At 38.8% G+C, this 17,336-nt stretch overlaps 1 protein-coding gene across 1 annotated transcript in view; it reads right to left on the bottom strand.

The window, feature by feature from the left end:
- Positions 1-16,215, bottom strand: part of GPSM2 (G protein signaling modulator 2) — a 31,223-nt gene extending 15,008 nt beyond the window's left edge. Inside the window, exons 1-2 of the mRNA XM_074152666.1 lie at positions 16,098-16,215; positions 3,616-3,935 (exon numbers count right to left, since the gene is read on the bottom strand). Coding sequence (XP_074008767.1) covers positions 3,616-3,677 — 62 coding nt within the window. The 5' untranslated portion in view covers positions 3,678-3,935; positions 16,098-16,215. The remainder of the gene's footprint in view (positions 1-3,615; positions 3,936-16,097) is intronic.
- Positions 16,216-17,336: the final 1,121 nt, after the last annotated feature.

Consider the following 17,336-nt stretch of genomic DNA (forward strand, 5'->3'; position numbering starts at 1 on the left):
GGTTGTGTTAACAGGTTGCTAGAATCTGTAAAGCAATTGAAGTTATAATTCCATTTGGATGCATTCTTACTGACCTCCTACAATTTCAAAGTCTAAATAAGCTATATAAAAAAAGAAAAGAACAGAGAAAATGAAGTATTTATTTCCACAGTTGCCTGTACCCAATATTAATATTTTATTCACATTATACAAGAGCTATGAAATCATTCAGTTACTTTAAAAGTTTGCTAGGCCTATACATTAAGTACCACAACTGGACTCAGAAGAGGTTTGGGTTTGTTTGTTTGGTTTTTTCCTCCACTACTTGAAGAACTGTTATGAAAATTAACACAGCTGGGTTGGATCTTGGTTGGTTTGTTGGGGTTTTTTTAAAGATTTACATAGGTGTTCTCCAGTCAAAAAAACCATCACCTCTTAGGAGTTTTAACTGTCACTACTAATGGTTAAGTAGCATGTCGGCAGACTAGCCAGGGCTAGGTAGGTTATCAATATTTTAGGAAGTCATTAAATAGTTACAAGGAGAATATGAAATTACTTTCTCTGTTCCCAGGGCTGAATTGAATTACTTATCTATTCAACACCCAATGGCTAAACAAAAGATACATTGAGTCCCCAGAGACGAGAAGAGAATAAGGCCCATTCATCTGTGTACTTCTAATGAAATTTGGTTCCTGCTAAACAGGATAATGTTCTTCCAGATATCACTGTGGAAATACTCATACAGGGCTTTGTTTTGTTATTCTGTTTATAGTTGCCTGGACCTGTTTGCTGAAAGGTTGGCATCTCCTGAATAATTTCTCATTTGTAAAACTACCTCATCCTTATCTGTCCCTCTAAGCTTTTCATCTTGCATGGCTCCCTCTACTTCCTCCCTCCCCCCCCACCCCACACCCCGCCTCGCCCTTCTTTTTCTTTTTTCCCCTTGTTCTTCTCTGACCTTCTTCATATTCTCTTTTGAATCTTTATACTTACAACAATATAAACCCTATGCATATGCCTCCACCCTAGCCTGCCAGGTTTTTTCTCCCACTCTGGAGTCTCCTTTCTTTCATCCGTTCTCAAAATAAACAACGGAAAACTAGTCAGAAATAAGGCACTAAAAGAAGGCATTCTTTTAATGATCGATTACTACAATCTTTCAACACAATTAATTTAACTTTACTCTGTTCAATTGCCACTAAGGGGACTTTTTGCCATTGGGGGGGAACGGACCTCCCATGCAATTTTCCATGAAACACGGTGATACACATAACATACCTAGACACAAACAAAAAACCCCAAAAATGCTTAAAATCACTAATGCCACAGCATCCTGTAATAAAGATCACATACTGTTCCTGACTCCTGCCCTTATTCATGGTTTCTATACATCATGCAGAAGCATACCACACTGACTACTCCAAAGCAACACTGCATTTAGTCAAACTAAGTTTGACGGCAAATTTAGAAACAACATAAACACACACAAAGAAACCACACACCTGAATTTTGGGTTCTTTTGCTCTAGTCAAGATAAAAGCAGTTACAAGTTTTTGGTGTATGAATTTAGCAGGCCAATAAAAGCGAGCCCTATAAATATTTACTCTATATATCACTTATTAGTCCTATCTATTAACTTCAGCATTTTATTTTCAGTCACTAAACAATGTAAGAATAAAAAATAGTTTCCTTCCACCAGCATCTGCAATTTTATAGCTGTTAAAGTGATACTGGTCAACTACAATGGGGAGAAAGAAACAGCTTGCACAGTAAGAAACTGACCCATAGTAAAGCCTTGCCTTAGGAGTGGGCCATCAGCTTCTTTTTAAAGTCAGTCCTATTGGAATACCAGAAGGAAGGAAAAAGCAGAGCCAAACAAGTCTGGGACAATATCTGTAGGTATAAAATTTTAAACCGTGATAAATAAAACCACCACCCCAGTAATTTATGACCTATTCTTTCCCACATTACATTTTAAACTACAACCAAATAAAATCTTTCCAAATTATAGCTATTACATGAAATCATCATAAAATTCCAGTTCAACATACTGAATTAATTTGCAGTTTCTCTACATTTTAGGAAAGTTTAGTATTTTAAAAAAAAAAAAAGTTTAAAGGATTATGCCTTGATGTTTTTTAAATGTTCATCAGATTACAGTTCTTACAGAAAGGTTTCACACTGCCATTAATATTTTTATTGTTAATCAGTATCATTCAAGCCTGTACTGAAATACAGCATAAAGTAGTAAGACATTTTGCCCTGACTGTGCTTGCCAATTTTTTTGTTGGCTTGTCAATTTAAAGCAGACAATTGGCCGTGCCGCTTTCTTTCAGCCATTTACTTCTGTAATAATATCCTGAACAGCTCCTGCTCTCATTAGAGTGAGGAAGGACCTTCTATAGTTTTCTGGGGAGGACCAAGAGCATCAGCCACAGTGTGGGTAAACATGTTACAGGAATGCTGGGAGTTACATAGATTCAAGAAACACATAGCACAGAAGAAACATCACGCTCATGCAGGTAGGGATTCCTGCTGTCAAAGCCACAAAAGAAAGATTTTCGCAAAATAAAGAAAGCAGAGAGTAAATTACAGTTTATTTGCTAATTTTCTCCTTACTGACCCTGCAAAAGCTCCTCCTGCTGACTGCACTGCTAACCAGAACACTGTACTTCTATGAAACAGAAGAGAAGCCCAACCTAACAGCAATCTAACACTGTCAGAATGTTTTCAGAATTAATTTTAAGCCATAGCATGTGCTGTCTTACTAATAAGGGCAGTGCTTTGTTCCTGTTAGCTAGCAAGGAAAAGGCCTCCAAAGCAAGGATGACCAGGGTAGATGGTGGGGGGAGCACACAACAAGAATCAGGCTTTATTTGTTTTTAAAACAATCATTCCAGTGTTCCAGTGTCCCTTCCTATTGAATGAGCTGGAAGATTTACCCTTCCAAACACCAGCCATCCAAACACCATGCACTACACAATGCTTCTGTTGTTCAGGTTCATTAGAGGGAGTCTGCAATGCTAACATGTCCTCCCAGGTCTGTAAAGGGGATTCCAGAAGAAAAATGATAAAAGCTCTCAGAAGGGAAATCACATATTCTCTTGACTTACAATAACAGAACTTTTTTAGTCCAACGAATCCAAAGTAGTTTCTACCTATCAATCAAATCTCTTTATTTTAAGCAAGGCAAACACTGCTCTAGGTGGCAGCGCACCTAAAAATTCATCATTCATAGAAGCAATAATGAGACAAATACAGAGAACTTTAGCTGACAAAATTCAACAATTTGCATATGCAGCCCAAAAGCTAAAAGAGGAGAGAGCAGGCATTACCATGCAGGGATCATACTTCATATCATTCTATCAGACATACAAAGAAATACAGACAACCATGTACTATTCTGCAACCGCACACAGTTCCAATACTATACAATCATGCAATTATACTAATATAACCTACTATATAACAAAAGTGAATTTTCATAGTTCAAAAATCAAGCAAAAAAAAAAGTTATTTTAGCTTTCTGTTTCAGTAACACTAGTAACAGAGATACCAAACTATTTGTTGCAACTTGTTTAGTTTGCTATTATTAACAGCACTTATTCATCCATACTAAAATTAATACAGTCTTACCTGTATCGCACATGAAAGGAACGATCTTCACGCATGCTTATCAAAACATTACTTTCCTCCATTGAGTTGCATTATCAGTAGAGAAAATAATACTGTTCTGTAGTAGGGTAAGTACTTTACTACGGAGTAGTAGAATTGTTGTCAGAACACCATTCCAGTTAGTATATTAATAAGTTGGAGTAAAGATATCCTAAGCTCCTGTTGAAAAGCTCTTCTTTATTACTAAGGTAAGGAGGTCACTGTCAGACACATCTTAAACCTTCAGAAACGTGTTCAAGTTCTTTCATCTGTGGCCCTTTAAGCTCCATTCAGCTGCGTTTCTGCAAAGGGAACACAAGATGCTTGGCTTGAAGTCTCATAGTCAGTTAATAACTCATAACTATTTGCAGCTGATGTAAAAGCATAACACTACTCCTACTAAGCAGGAAGCATCAATCAAGAACTTAAAGCCAGAGCCAAAGCCTTCTACACACATATGGCAATTCCTGTAGGCAAGCAAGAAAGCAAAGAAGATTTAACAAAAAACAATGCTCTCTTTTCTGTTGGAAACTTTGAGTAATTTATCCTTGTTAGTGTTATTTGGCCTCATGAAGTTCCAAGCAAAAAGCTTAAAGGATGAAAGCTACAGAATGAAAGGCATAATATAAAAGATCACAAACTGCTTCACACATCAACAGTACTGCTGAAACCCTGAGAGTTAGCTGAATTCCCACAGTAGTCAGAGCTGGCTGACACAATCCCATCTGGAGATCATCCCACCCAGAACATTATGAGCACAGAAGCCAGCAGAGGTTTACGCTCTATTCCCCCTTCCCCTTGTCACTCCCAAAAGAAAAGTGGGGAGGGATGGGGGTTTGGGGTTTTGTTTTTTGGTTTTTTTACACTGGCTTCACATTCCAAAATGCTGCAACATTGTTATATGAGCTCCGATTTCTTCTTCAAAGGGATAGCAGCAGCCAGCACTTAGATGGGTTTAGGCTGGCAGGGAAAACATTAAGAAAAAAGAAACTGTATTCAAAAGTTTACCTACTTTTAAGCATATTTTTAGTAGAGGAGTTGACATTTTTATTGCTCAGTACTAATATTACCTTCCTTTGCAAGTAAACATATAGTTGTGTAATTCACAAATGAATATTTCATCAAGAGACTGCAGAGATGCCAAGAGACAAAAGCAGAGCTCAGATTTAAAGCTGTCACCAGGAGAAAATACAACCCTCTCTATTTTTAATTGTCTACGTAGGCCATGCCTTTTCCTATCATTAGTTTTATCCAGTACCAGTTGTGAAGATTCATGCTTCCCATCGTACAGCACCCCTCAAACAGACCATCCACATTCTCCCAGTCAAACAACAATTTTGCCCTTCCACACCAATCATTAGAATTATTCGACATCAACAAGTGGGTGTGGGTATATTTTTGCAGTTACAAAGCGTGACACATACACTTTGGAATACCATTGCAACCCACACACTGGGAAGACTGTGTTACAGGTATTTACTCTCCGGAAGTTTGTCTGAACCTCAAATCAGGTAACTCATACAAGCAGATAGCTGTAAGCCACCCAGTCCACGGCAACCATTCATGAACATTCCTGGTGCTCAGCAAATGCAAGGAAACTGAAAGCTCTGTTCCACAGATGGATACACTCATGCAAATTACTACATGCCACCAAATAAAAAGTGTGTAATTTGGCAACTGCCACAGATCATGAAATAACGACTGGCAATTTGTTTGTATATTTATACTGTAATTGTAATTAGCTGAATAATTTGGTTTAATAAGCTTTATTTTAAAAATAGTCAAATTTAATAAAAAAACAGTCATTTAAAGGTACATCAGAATGACTGCATTTATTCAAATATCAGTTATTTTTAGAAGTACATTTCACATTAGCTGTTTATAACTTCATTTCATCTGAGCTACACTTCTGTCTTCATATTTAACCTCATCCACTGACCGATGCCACCATCTCCCACCAGCTGGAACCACTACTCCTGCTTTCTTCCCTCCTTACTGGCCATATGGCACATTCCTGGCCTTGGGAGGGTGACACGGACACACCCGAGTTGGCCAACACATAATGGTCACAGATCCAACAAAAATTGCTGGGTCTAGTCTTCATAGCTCACTTCCTTCACCTGTAACTCATCAAGATGTCAAGTTACACCTTCATCCATGCCAACATGTAATCAGTATGCAAACTTAAAGCATATTAATTAGGCTGGTGAATTCAAAATTCAGGAGGCAGAAATTGATGAACACTTCCACAGACAGTATGTCTCAGGCGTAAATTGGCCTTGGGAGGATTACGCTATAGCAAATTAAGCCTTGCTTTTTCAACTGATACACCTCAACTATTCAGAATCTCTCTGTGAAACCAAGCCTTTCCCCAGCGAGGGATCAACATGAGATTGACTTGGAGGACACAGTACTTCAGCAGAAAAGCCTAGTGAATTTACAGAAATCAGAAGATCTACTCCATCGGCATATCTAACACTTAAAAGGGCTTCCTCCTAAACTTGCATTTTCAATTAAAACTTCATGTAGCATGAAAAAAGCACTTGGTGCTTACTAAGAAAGCAAAATCTGTATTAAAACAAATCTGCTGCTTTAAATTTATTCTCTCCACACCTTTGAACAATGCAAAATCCATATCCATGTTAAAGAGCTGCCCTTGAGGGAAGCATAAATAGAAAACTGAAGTTGTATACACAACTTCAAAATGCAGAGTTTTACTATTCCAGCTACCAAATGCAGGAAGTCCTAGCTTTTTTGCAATTTCAAAGTAGCAGAAAAAAGCACACAGAAAAGAGATTGGGCCACCTTCTGAAGTGAAAAATTAAACTGGTGTTACTAATTACACAGCAGTATGACACCAAAGCCAATACCACCACCACTCCCAAAAAAACAAATAAAGCAAGGCAGAGGTTAGCCAATCAAACGTAGCAGCCAGTTTATATCCCATAATAGACAAAACATGCACTTTATCAACTCTTATTAGGAGAAAACGGTGAGCCATAGTTAGGAAACATCCACCCTGTGTATAGACAGCTAAAGGATCTTCAATTAAACCCTCACTAAAAAGCTAACTTTGCCTCAATTCACTGCATTATCTAAAAAATGTATTTATCACTGTCAAAAAGTCACTTTTTATTCTTTTCTATTAAATTACAGATTTCTATAGAATCTATATAGAAGCTTGGGGGTTGTATGAAGTTTTAAGACTGAATTCCTTACTAAATTCTATGAAACTACTTTTAACTTGATTCTCTGAAATTGCATAAAATCTATTAACTTAATTTCTACAAATTTTACAATGAAATAATAAAAAAAATCATGGTAAAATACCAATGTTACAAACTGAAAGGAATCCCACACAACAATGCTTTAAAATGTGAAACCCCATCACGCTTGCTTCAGTATTTTTCATAAAATTATCAGTGTTCTCAGAAAGGGCCTAATGGCTGATATTCAGAGAAAGTACATCTCAACCTTCCATTAACATCACTGAACTGAATCAGTGAGAAATATAGAGAGAGATATATATGCGCTAAGACTTGAATGAGTCTTGCTCTCTCTCAAGAAAAATTACGGAAGAAACCAAGAGTCCTCCATCTTCAATTCTGATCAGTGTATTTCAAGTCACTGACAGCGATAAAACAATAGGTATAATTTCCTTCTCAAAAGCCTGTTATGCAACCTAACTGTCCTAGTTATTACACCTTCCAGACAAGCGTTTCATGTTTTAAGGCATTTCAGAAAATATTTGATTATATACTATGAATTTTACCACAATGATAGACAATCCCTTTAATAAGTTTGTAACTCTTAGTTACACTGAATGTCTATGACAGACCCCTTCAGTTTAACTTTTGATAGAATACTGTATTTCCATGAATCAGCAAGCAACAGAAAACCGACACTGCTATTTATAGCACTATATAGAACCAATAATCACAATATAGTGGAGAGGGAGATTTTTTTTTCCCCCCCTGCATCTCCTTAAAACAGTACATTTCTACAGCTTTACTGGCTCCTTCCCTCAACCCATACCTTCCTTTTTGGACTTTGTCTGATGATCAAAAATATTGCTTTGCTTATCTCCAGTTACATGGCCGACATTGGCTGACTGGTCACTTGGGGGCTGACAAACAGAGTATCTAACAGTTCAATTCTTTCTGCCTTTCCCTAAAGGAGACAATAGAGTAACGCCTTCTCTACCCATCTGCTATTTTTCACAAAGCTACAGGAAAGGAGCATCTGCCAAATGAAGTCATCACTGACTGAGAGATTCAAAAGCTACTAGAGGACAGTACAGCTAGAGGTAGACCAATTGCACAAATTGTATTTCCTTAGAAAAAACAGCTACAGAGATTTGTTGTTTCAACATTAAGGCAAATTTCCCAATGGTGAACTAAGTTTGAATTTCCTTTCAGGAAGAGGCTATAGCATGGGTGAAAAAAAGAAGGAAAAGAAGCTTGAACTGGATTATTTAAAAATAGAGCTTTGCATACTCTATGGAGAAAGAGACAGAATAAACAACAACAAAAATACACTGACAATTCTATTACCAAAATATAGAGGTTAGTTTGGCTTCAGACCTTCAAAATACAAAAGAGCATATAAACACAAATAGTACAACAAGCAACATTCGGAACTAGATAAACCATAATCTTAGTCTTCAGTGCTGTCCAAGGAGATTTTCAAAATTCACCTGAATTAACAAATAAGCAAAAAAAAAAAACCCTTAAAATTCTATATCAAGTTTATTATTATATCTACATAGTAAACAGGATCATCATTAGCATGTCTGTAGTAATAAATATTCCCCTGTAAAAGAACCGTGTGCCAGGTTGGGAAAAAGCTATTTCTTCCAAACCTTGAGCACAGTACCATACAAATGACTAGCATGAGAGTGGATCATGCAGGTAAAAGAAACACTGTATTACGACCCATATGGTTACTCTTGGAAGCTTAATTTTAAACTACTCTCTGCACCACTTTTGACAGAAGTTCAACAGCTGATTAGCTGATAAGCACATAGAAACCCCCTTCACTGACAGATTGAATTTGAGGTTTTATTCAGTGTCAAAGATAACGTGGAGCAATACCTGCTCTGAAATACTGCCTTTTTCTCCTCATGAATTTATATATGGAGCATATACCACCAGGATAAACCACAGGGCTTCTTTTAAAGGACTGGCTTAGCAGCATACAAGCGCACTTTCCAGCATACAATCCAAGTGCAGCGCACATCAGACAGTAACAGGTTGCATCTAAAGGACAACACAGGAGAGCTGAGGTTTGCAAACAGCTCCCTCAGACACTCCTCCTGCCTGTGAGCCCAATACAGCAGATTCTGCAGAGCTTGTAATCACTATGGCGCATGGGAAAGTCCCAGCCTAACACATCCTATGCCCTCTGCCAGACTCATCAGACAAGCTGCAAATAAATTAATACCACTATCTAATGTTTTTGATCCAAATGCTCCTTCCTCCACCCCAATTATATTTACCATGCTGACTTATAAATATGGGCCCACGTGAAACTAAGAGACATTACTGAATACTGCAGACAATCCTAAAATGGGTGGAAGGGGTGGGTACTGTATCTGGTTTGGGCCCCGTGATGTTCTTCCAACAAAATAGAACTCCTACCAACCCACTGCTCCACAAGCCTGGAGTTGCACTTATAGCATACTCATAGAAGAAGGTATATGAAGTTTCCTTTGGTTTCCTCAAACCATGTGGACAGAGCTTTCTTTTATATACGAAACACCAGCTCCTTGCTGGAAAGAGAATCAAAAAACGGTAGCTGACAGCATAAAGCTATACAGGCATTTATTACCAGAACTGGTGGATGCATCACTAACTACCTTTTATGAATCAAAAGAACAGAATTACTATAGTGAGGTATTGTCATGTTTTGGGCTGGACTGGCCAAGGAGATCGACAGACTCCATTACCTCTGAAATTATTTCGTTTCCCTTCTTAGCCAATTAATGCCCGACACTTGATTACTTCAAGTATAACAAACAGTCTTTTTCGACAGCCAACAGAAGCACAGAGATTATAAAAGAGTAGAAAAATAATAGGAGCTATGACACTCATGACATCTCTCCTCAAAAAATTAAAATTGCTAAATGCAAAATCACACAAATACTATTATCTGTCACAAACTCCTGAGTGACCCAACTTATTCTACTCTTCACTTCTCTCCCCAATTTGTTTCTAGTACTGTATTTACCCAAATGGAAGAAAAGGTTTTTTGCCCAAGTATTTTAATTTACTCATCAATTTACTTTAATTGACTCATCAATATGACTGCAGGAGGAGAAACCCCCTAGTGGCAAAGGAGCACAGGTATGCTCAGAACAGCCCAAAGCAGGACTGTAAAAGAATTTTATTGAAAATATCAATGCCTATGTGAAACAAAGTAATGCAAATATTGCATAAAACCCCACAACTACTTTACAAGATTAAATAATGATAAATCATACTAATATATGAAATTCTATTTATACTTTTAAAATTAGGTTTAAAAAGATCCTAGCAATGAGATCCTTCTAAATCTAGAGATGATTTAAAAAAAAAAAAAAAAACACACCAAAACCATGTTGGCTTATACAACATTCTGTTAAAGGCAAACAAAAGTCTGGGAGCATTTCTACATGCCCCATATATACCTTCCACTTATTCTGTATATTAGGAGATTTTTTCCTTTCTGTTTGTGGAGTAAGTAGTTTATAATAGAGTGTTTGGGGCTTTAAGCAATGCTAAAGGTGTGCGACATGGCAAGCCTTTTAAACTCCGTATCCTTTTTGTTCATTTCTCCCTTCTGTTGTTAAAAGGTTGTGTAAATGTCTCCTTTAACAAGTAAGCATTGCCTAGCATTATTTTCCATATTACTCACAATTATCAACCTTAAAACCCAAGCAGTCTTAATGACACAAGTTATTTCTGCCAGATCATAAAAAAAATATTCCAAACAACCATAACTGAATCCAGAAGCATCTTCCTTCTCTGAGTCAGAAAGAAGCTCGCCTGCATTCTTAAGGGTTATTTTCTTTTCATTTCATACAAAACACCTAAGCAGTAAATAAAAACTGCATACACACTATGCAGCAAGAGAAACGTATATCATACCAAAAACTAAAGAAAAATTTGAAACTTTCAGTTAAGGAACATTAAAATTTCTGGCCAGAATCTGCTACCTCTACTCACACTAAACACCCTATTTTCCCCCAGCAATCAGATTGAAATGTAAATACATTCCTTAAAATGGAATAATTAACAGCAGAAACAGATGCCAGAAACTTAATCCTCGTTGCTAGTATATTCAGAGTACTGCCATAGTTCCAGGCCAACTCTATTAACTTCAGTAAATGTGAAGGTGCCCTATCAGGCATAGTTAAGGTATAGCATAGTTTTATAAACAGAAATATTTAAGGCATCTGGCAATGATGCAGGCCATATAGTGACTTAAAGTTTTAGAATGATTGTAGACAAAAACAAGCAAACAGCTAGCACACATACTTCCACTGAGTACAAAGAAGCAACAAATGCACGTATTAGACTGATATCTGAATGTATTAAATATCAGTGTTCAGTGATGCAAATGCAGACCTCTCGGTGACTCTATCACAGAGTATCTTTCCAGAACAGAACAACCTTTTCCTAAGAGAATCAGTATTTAGCTGGAAATCAGCTTGCTACTTAATGTACGTAACAACTATCTTGTGTGCAAGTTAAGAACTGGGTGTAGCTAACACAAGTAACCACAAGCATTTTTATTATAAAGATTTTCCTGCAGATAGTTTATGTAAGCCATCTATTTAAATCCTGAAGTAAGGCAATCCCACACTACGACAAAATAAGAAAGGAAGAGAACATGAAGTGCCAGCAGAATATAACTAAGATCCCCATAATAAAACTAATAAGGCAACTGAGAATTAAATGCAACAAGATTAAGATTTTAGACACGAGAAGACAGTAAAATAACATTCTCTCTTTGCCTTAATAAAAGAGCAAAGTCAGAATAGCTGATAATTTTTCACATACTTGATACATCAAGGTATTAGAATTTCTTCATTTTCCTTTTTTATCAGAATGAGTTAAAAGTTTTTACATATTGTTATTCATAGACTGAAAACAAATACTGCACTGCCTTCTTTCCAAGCATCCCACAACTGGAGATGAGATTTGCAATTTTAAACTGGTTAAATGCCACCACAGACTTCAATGACAGTTCACAACAAAGTAATAATTTGTGATACTTTTATTCTTAGCATAAGTTTACATCATATTACCACAAAATCAGGAAGAGTTTTGTTACCGAGTTCTGAACACAAATTTGAACTTTGCTCCTTCTGCTAATTAGGGACAATCTCATCACACAAATTAACATATACTAGATCTCAGGCCTCTCCCAGCCAACAAGACATTTACACAAGTACCTTCAGTTTGGGAAATGGAGCATGTTATACAATGTGAAAGAACAACACGTGGGAAAAGTTTAGCACAAAATGTTGACTATTTGTACTTAAGCTAACAGAGCAAGTTGATCACAAATCTCTCCAATAGAATGTTCCACTTAGTTACACTCCTCCTTAGCCTATAACATCTCTTAAAAAGAGATCCTGCTAAGTAAAAGAAAGCAGACAGATTGCACAAGAATCTTGCAGAGAGAGGGGGAAAAATGAATCTTAAGATTTCATAAATTAAAAAAAAAAATTAAATCCTTGGAATTATAGGCAGTAAAACACCACAGCAATTTAAGTGAAGCAATACAGCCTCTGTATCAAATTTCCTATTTCACACTGTGATGCTCATTCAGAGATTAAGCAGGCATTGAGCACAAAGAGCTCATTACTACTCCAGCCAGTTTTCATAATGCAAGGAGCAGAGGTAGAACCTGTATTACACAACTGAAATGATCCATGATAGTTTACTGCCAGCAGCATTGCTTGGTGCATCACCTGTGCCTCTCAATTCTCAATTATTAACAGCAAGTATTAACTGTCTTCTCAATTATGAGTCTGCAGCTGAATAACATGCAGCTACAGCCCGTAAAAACTGTCAAAGTGCACAATGAACACATAATATAGTGAGAAGACAAGGTGGTGTTTTTTGTTATTGTTTCCTTCCTACAGACACAGGTACAGTTTATTTACGGCACATCACTTACACAGACTTAAGGAAAAAATTAATATTTGTTGAGGTGCCAAGTTGTAAACTGCTTTGTGTATTTATTCTAACATTTGGGATGCAGATGCAAATCTAATTCAGAAGCTAGTCAATGCATTTTTTGTACTCTGCGTGATAAATACTGAACTGGGCTCCATTTTGCCCCTATTGACCATAGATTTAGCCACTATACATACACATTATCACACAAATACTATTGATCACAACAGCGCATCCTCTCCTCTAACAAACCAATGATTGCTAGGTGAAGTACAGGCTCTGAAGTGTTGCATGCAAGGAACAAAATTCCTAACAGTATAAGAGCACAATGATGGCAGAAAAAAATGTAGTAAACAGAAATGGTGAAAAAATAAAAAAGATTTAGAGAAGCTTTTTGGAAGATTATATATGGTTTATTTTCCCTGTAACTCAGCTGCATGGAAGTTTTTCCTTCGTATTAGTAAAAGGTTTATAATACACAAAAGTTTTATTATATGAGCAAGAACCATATTCTTCAAACACTGCCGAATTTGAGTCCCAAGAGGCAGCTTGACATTAATCATCTGTTCAATACTACGTAAGTTGCAGACCATCTCTTACCAGTTTTTCCATTTCTATTTTTCCTGTATTTTATATTCCTAATGTTATGGTCTTCTACAAAATAGTACTTTATTTTTTTTATATGATCATTAGTGTAGCTGATTTGCTGTTAAATGCCCAAATAAAAGTTAAGGGTTTTTTTTTACTTCACCTGGTATCCCTCTATTCTTTCATTCACAGGAACAGTAATAGCAATAACCAGTTAATTGTTCAGAAAGTCATAAAATCAGTACTTACTTCTTAAATATAAACAATTTCATTAAGATGTTAACCTTAAAGACTACTAAAACCAAGACCATAGTTACCAGATCTGGGCAGGAATGACTAAGTTGTGGAAAGTGAAACTGACCACACAACTGCTACAAAAAAAATCAATGACAAAAAGAGGAAAGTACGAATATCTTTGCTATTAAATTTTAAAAACTGGGAAACTAGAAGAAATTAAAAATGATCCTGTTTTAAGCAAAACAGAAGAATCCAGATAAACTGTGTAAAACAAGAAAAATTTCCCTCACATTCAATAGTTAAAACTACAGACAGAATTTATTTTGGGGAAAAAACCCACCCATTTCTTCATAAAACTTTTCTTTCCTAACTATAGGGAGCCAAGTTGCTCTCCAAACCATGTTGCACATGGGGAGGTGAAGAACACTGGTTTAGAAAATTGGTCTGCTGTCATTTGCTGACAAGAAAAGGCTGAGAATTGACATCAGAAACAGCTCTAGCAAAATAAGAATAAATTCCCACCCTGACAAGGTGTAAGAGTTAAGACTCGCTTTCAAAATTGAGTTGTTCTCTTCTGCAACATGTCTAAAAGAAACAGGTTTTCTATCCTTTTTGCAATGCTTTTACTCAACGTTACTACAATAAGAGACTGGCTTTCTCCCTACCAAAAGAAAGTCTAAGGGGAGAAAGAATTGTTATTTCTAAATACCTCAGAAAAAAATCAAAAAAATTAACAACTTAAGCCAAACGTCAATGAGGGCACAAGAACAAAACAGTAAAATGCCTATCAACACCTTTTCAAAAATTACTTTAACCTAATCATCAAGTTCTGAAGTAATTCTCCAGCAAGAGTAGCGGGAATATACAATGCAAAGTAGTTTTAAGCTGCTTGAAAGAGTTACAAGAGCATTTAAATAACAAAATTTTAAATAAAGCAACAGACAAGAACCACACAGGTTTCTTCTAGTCCAATGAAGTTTCAGGTAAGTTTTGCCTCAGCTTTATACAGAACTAACTGAAAGCATAACATCCTTCCCGCCAAAGAGGGATGCGTAACCACAGTTCAGAGGTCTAGGTAACCATTAATGGAACTAGTAAGGAACACTGGTACAGGCCTACAAATCAGTTGAAACACGCAATAAAAATATATAAGCAAATAATTTAGAAGGACTGCACTGTGAGAACAACCTTTATACTGATATTTTCAGCTCTAATAAAATTACAACTTAAAAAGTATAAAGCTTTCAGACAAAATTTAAGGAGGGACTGGAATCTCTTAACTGATCTTTTTGAGACTCAAGACTCGGCATGTTCTAAATTCTGAGATGGTTGCGGAGCTCTCCATGGCAACCCAGGATGCACGCACCCTGCAGCCTCTTGGCACGAATCTAACAGGAACAGAACACTGGGCTGAAAAAGCATCTAACACAGAAGAAAGGCCACAACTTCAAGGTGGGGTACAATTTGTGTCTTTGCAAATAGGTCAATAAAGGGATAAAGAATTCCTGATGAAATAATTCCTAATTAAATATGCTCCTCTGTTCAAAAACTGAATAAGCAAAAGAAGGGGAGGAACTACACTAGCAAAAGGTACAGTCTAGTGCATAAATAAGACTAGGTGTAGCATAATTTAAGTTTAGATATGCCACAACTTAACACCTAACTCAAATTCTTTAAGGGTTTAGAGCTTGTTCCCTGTACAATTCACTCTTCATAGTAAGTTCGAAGGTCCTTTGGTTCCTGTTACATTAATAATCAGTTTCATTCACCCCCTTAAAATTTTGTTTACTATCTACCACCATTACTTATTTTGTTAAGCACAACACAACTGATTAAAGATATCTGATGTCATGCCTTGTTCTTACTAACTCAGAGGAAGAGAAAGAAGAGAAAGAAGAGAAAGAAGAGAAAGAAGAGAAAGAAGAGAAAGAAGAGAAAGAAGAGAAAGAAGAGAAAGAAGAGAAAGAAGAGAAAGAAGAGAAAGAAGAGAAAGAAGAGAAAGAAGAGAAAGAAGAGAAAGAAGAGAAAGAAGGGTGATCTCTCAATGATACACAGTCACTACAGGCTGGCTGGATAGGTATGTCTTGCTTTTGTTTCCAAAGTGAGGACGACGACTGCCAGAAGCACCGCTTAAGTCAAAACATCGGACTCCAGACGCAAAGAGCAGCTTTCCAGAGCTGACTGTAGGGTAGGTTTGTTCGCCATCACATCAGGCCGCTCCGAAGCGGCTCTGCGATAAAGGCCGCTCGCTCCAGCCTTGTGAAGCCGGGACCGGAGGACCAGGTGCTGCTGCCGCCGCAGCGGCGGGCGGCGGCGGGACCCGGCGGTTCCACCTGGGCCAGGGGGCCCGCCGCAGAGCCCTCCCCGTCCCCTTCCTGGCACCCAACGCTCACCGACGCGACCGCCGCCCCGGCTTCGCAGCGGCCGCCCGGACACCCCGCCGCCCCTTCCCGCCCCGAGGAGGCGCCTCACCTGAGCTGCCGGCGCGGCTGCGGGCTGAGGGGACCGGCGCGCGCCCCCGGTGCCGGAGCCGGTTCCCCACCGCGATCGGTCCTGGGCGGGGGCGGCGCGCGCCCCGCCCGCCCAGGCCACGCGCAGCCGCTCTTCGAACCCACCAATCCCCGCGCGCCCGGGATGGAGGCGGTGGGGGCGGAGGCGGTAGCCAACGGCTCTCTGCCGGCCGCCGCGCTATGCGCACGCTCCGCCCCGCCGCCGGAAGGCCGCATCATTTATACGGACCAATGGCGAGCGCGGGGCGGGGCAGAGGGGAGGCGCCCTGCCGCCACAGCACAAGCCGGCCGGCCAGGCCGCCTCTCCCCGCCCCGCCCGGGGCGGGAACGGGGCTTCCCACACGGTCACCGCCCTCAGGTTATCGGCCTGTAAGCGGAGAGGGCAGCAGCGCCCGCCGCACACCTGGCGGCCCCCGCATCGCCACCCCCACGGCCGGCTGACAACAGGAGCGTAACTGCAGGTGATGCCAAACCCGCCCCAGCGAAACCCAGCGCTGCGGGAGGGGAAGTCTGAGCACAAGCAGCACAGCTCCATTTCCAGCAGAGCCGGGAAAAGCCCAGCCGCGCCGCGACAGCGTCTCGTGGAGGAGACGGGGGCTGTAAGTTCACTTCTTTCTGCTTATAGCGGGGAAACAACCTATTTTCTAAAGGCGCCGAGACCGGACAATACTTCAGTACCGTAATCATTGCATTTTATCTGGCGAAGTGAGAAACGAAGAGAGCGTGGTGATTCTTCCCTGGTGCAGAAGCTGAAGAAACGCTTTCAGTGTGAGGAAGTGCACTTTATTACTTTTCTTTTTTTTTTTTTTTAAACTGAAGTTTAATTCTAGTACCACTGTTGCCTCTGATGGTTGGTTTGTTTTTTTTCTATAATACTACAGAGGGATGAGGAAGCAAGGACAGGTACCTGGCACGAAGGTCAATGCTTTTCCCAATGCTTTTGGCATTTGTGTCTCTCTCTCCCGTAGTTAATCCAGGCTTACACCAGTGTAAATACAAAAACATCCACATCAGGGGGGTGGGTCTGAAAAACCTACAGTAGGTATAAGACAAAAGTAGATCTTATTCTCAAATGTATTTAAGTATAAAATAATTATTACTCATACATTACAGATTTTGATCCATGCAATAGTAAAAGGTCTATCCAAAACTGAAACTGGAGAAGCAATGGCACTCATATTCTACATTAACTGGACACAGT

This window comes from Numenius arquata, chromosome 8, assembly GCF_964106895.1.
Source record: "Numenius arquata chromosome 8, bNumArq3.hap1.1, whole genome shotgun sequence".
Classification (NCBI taxonomy): domain Eukaryota; kingdom Metazoa; phylum Chordata; class Aves; order Charadriiformes; family Scolopacidae; genus Numenius; species Numenius arquata.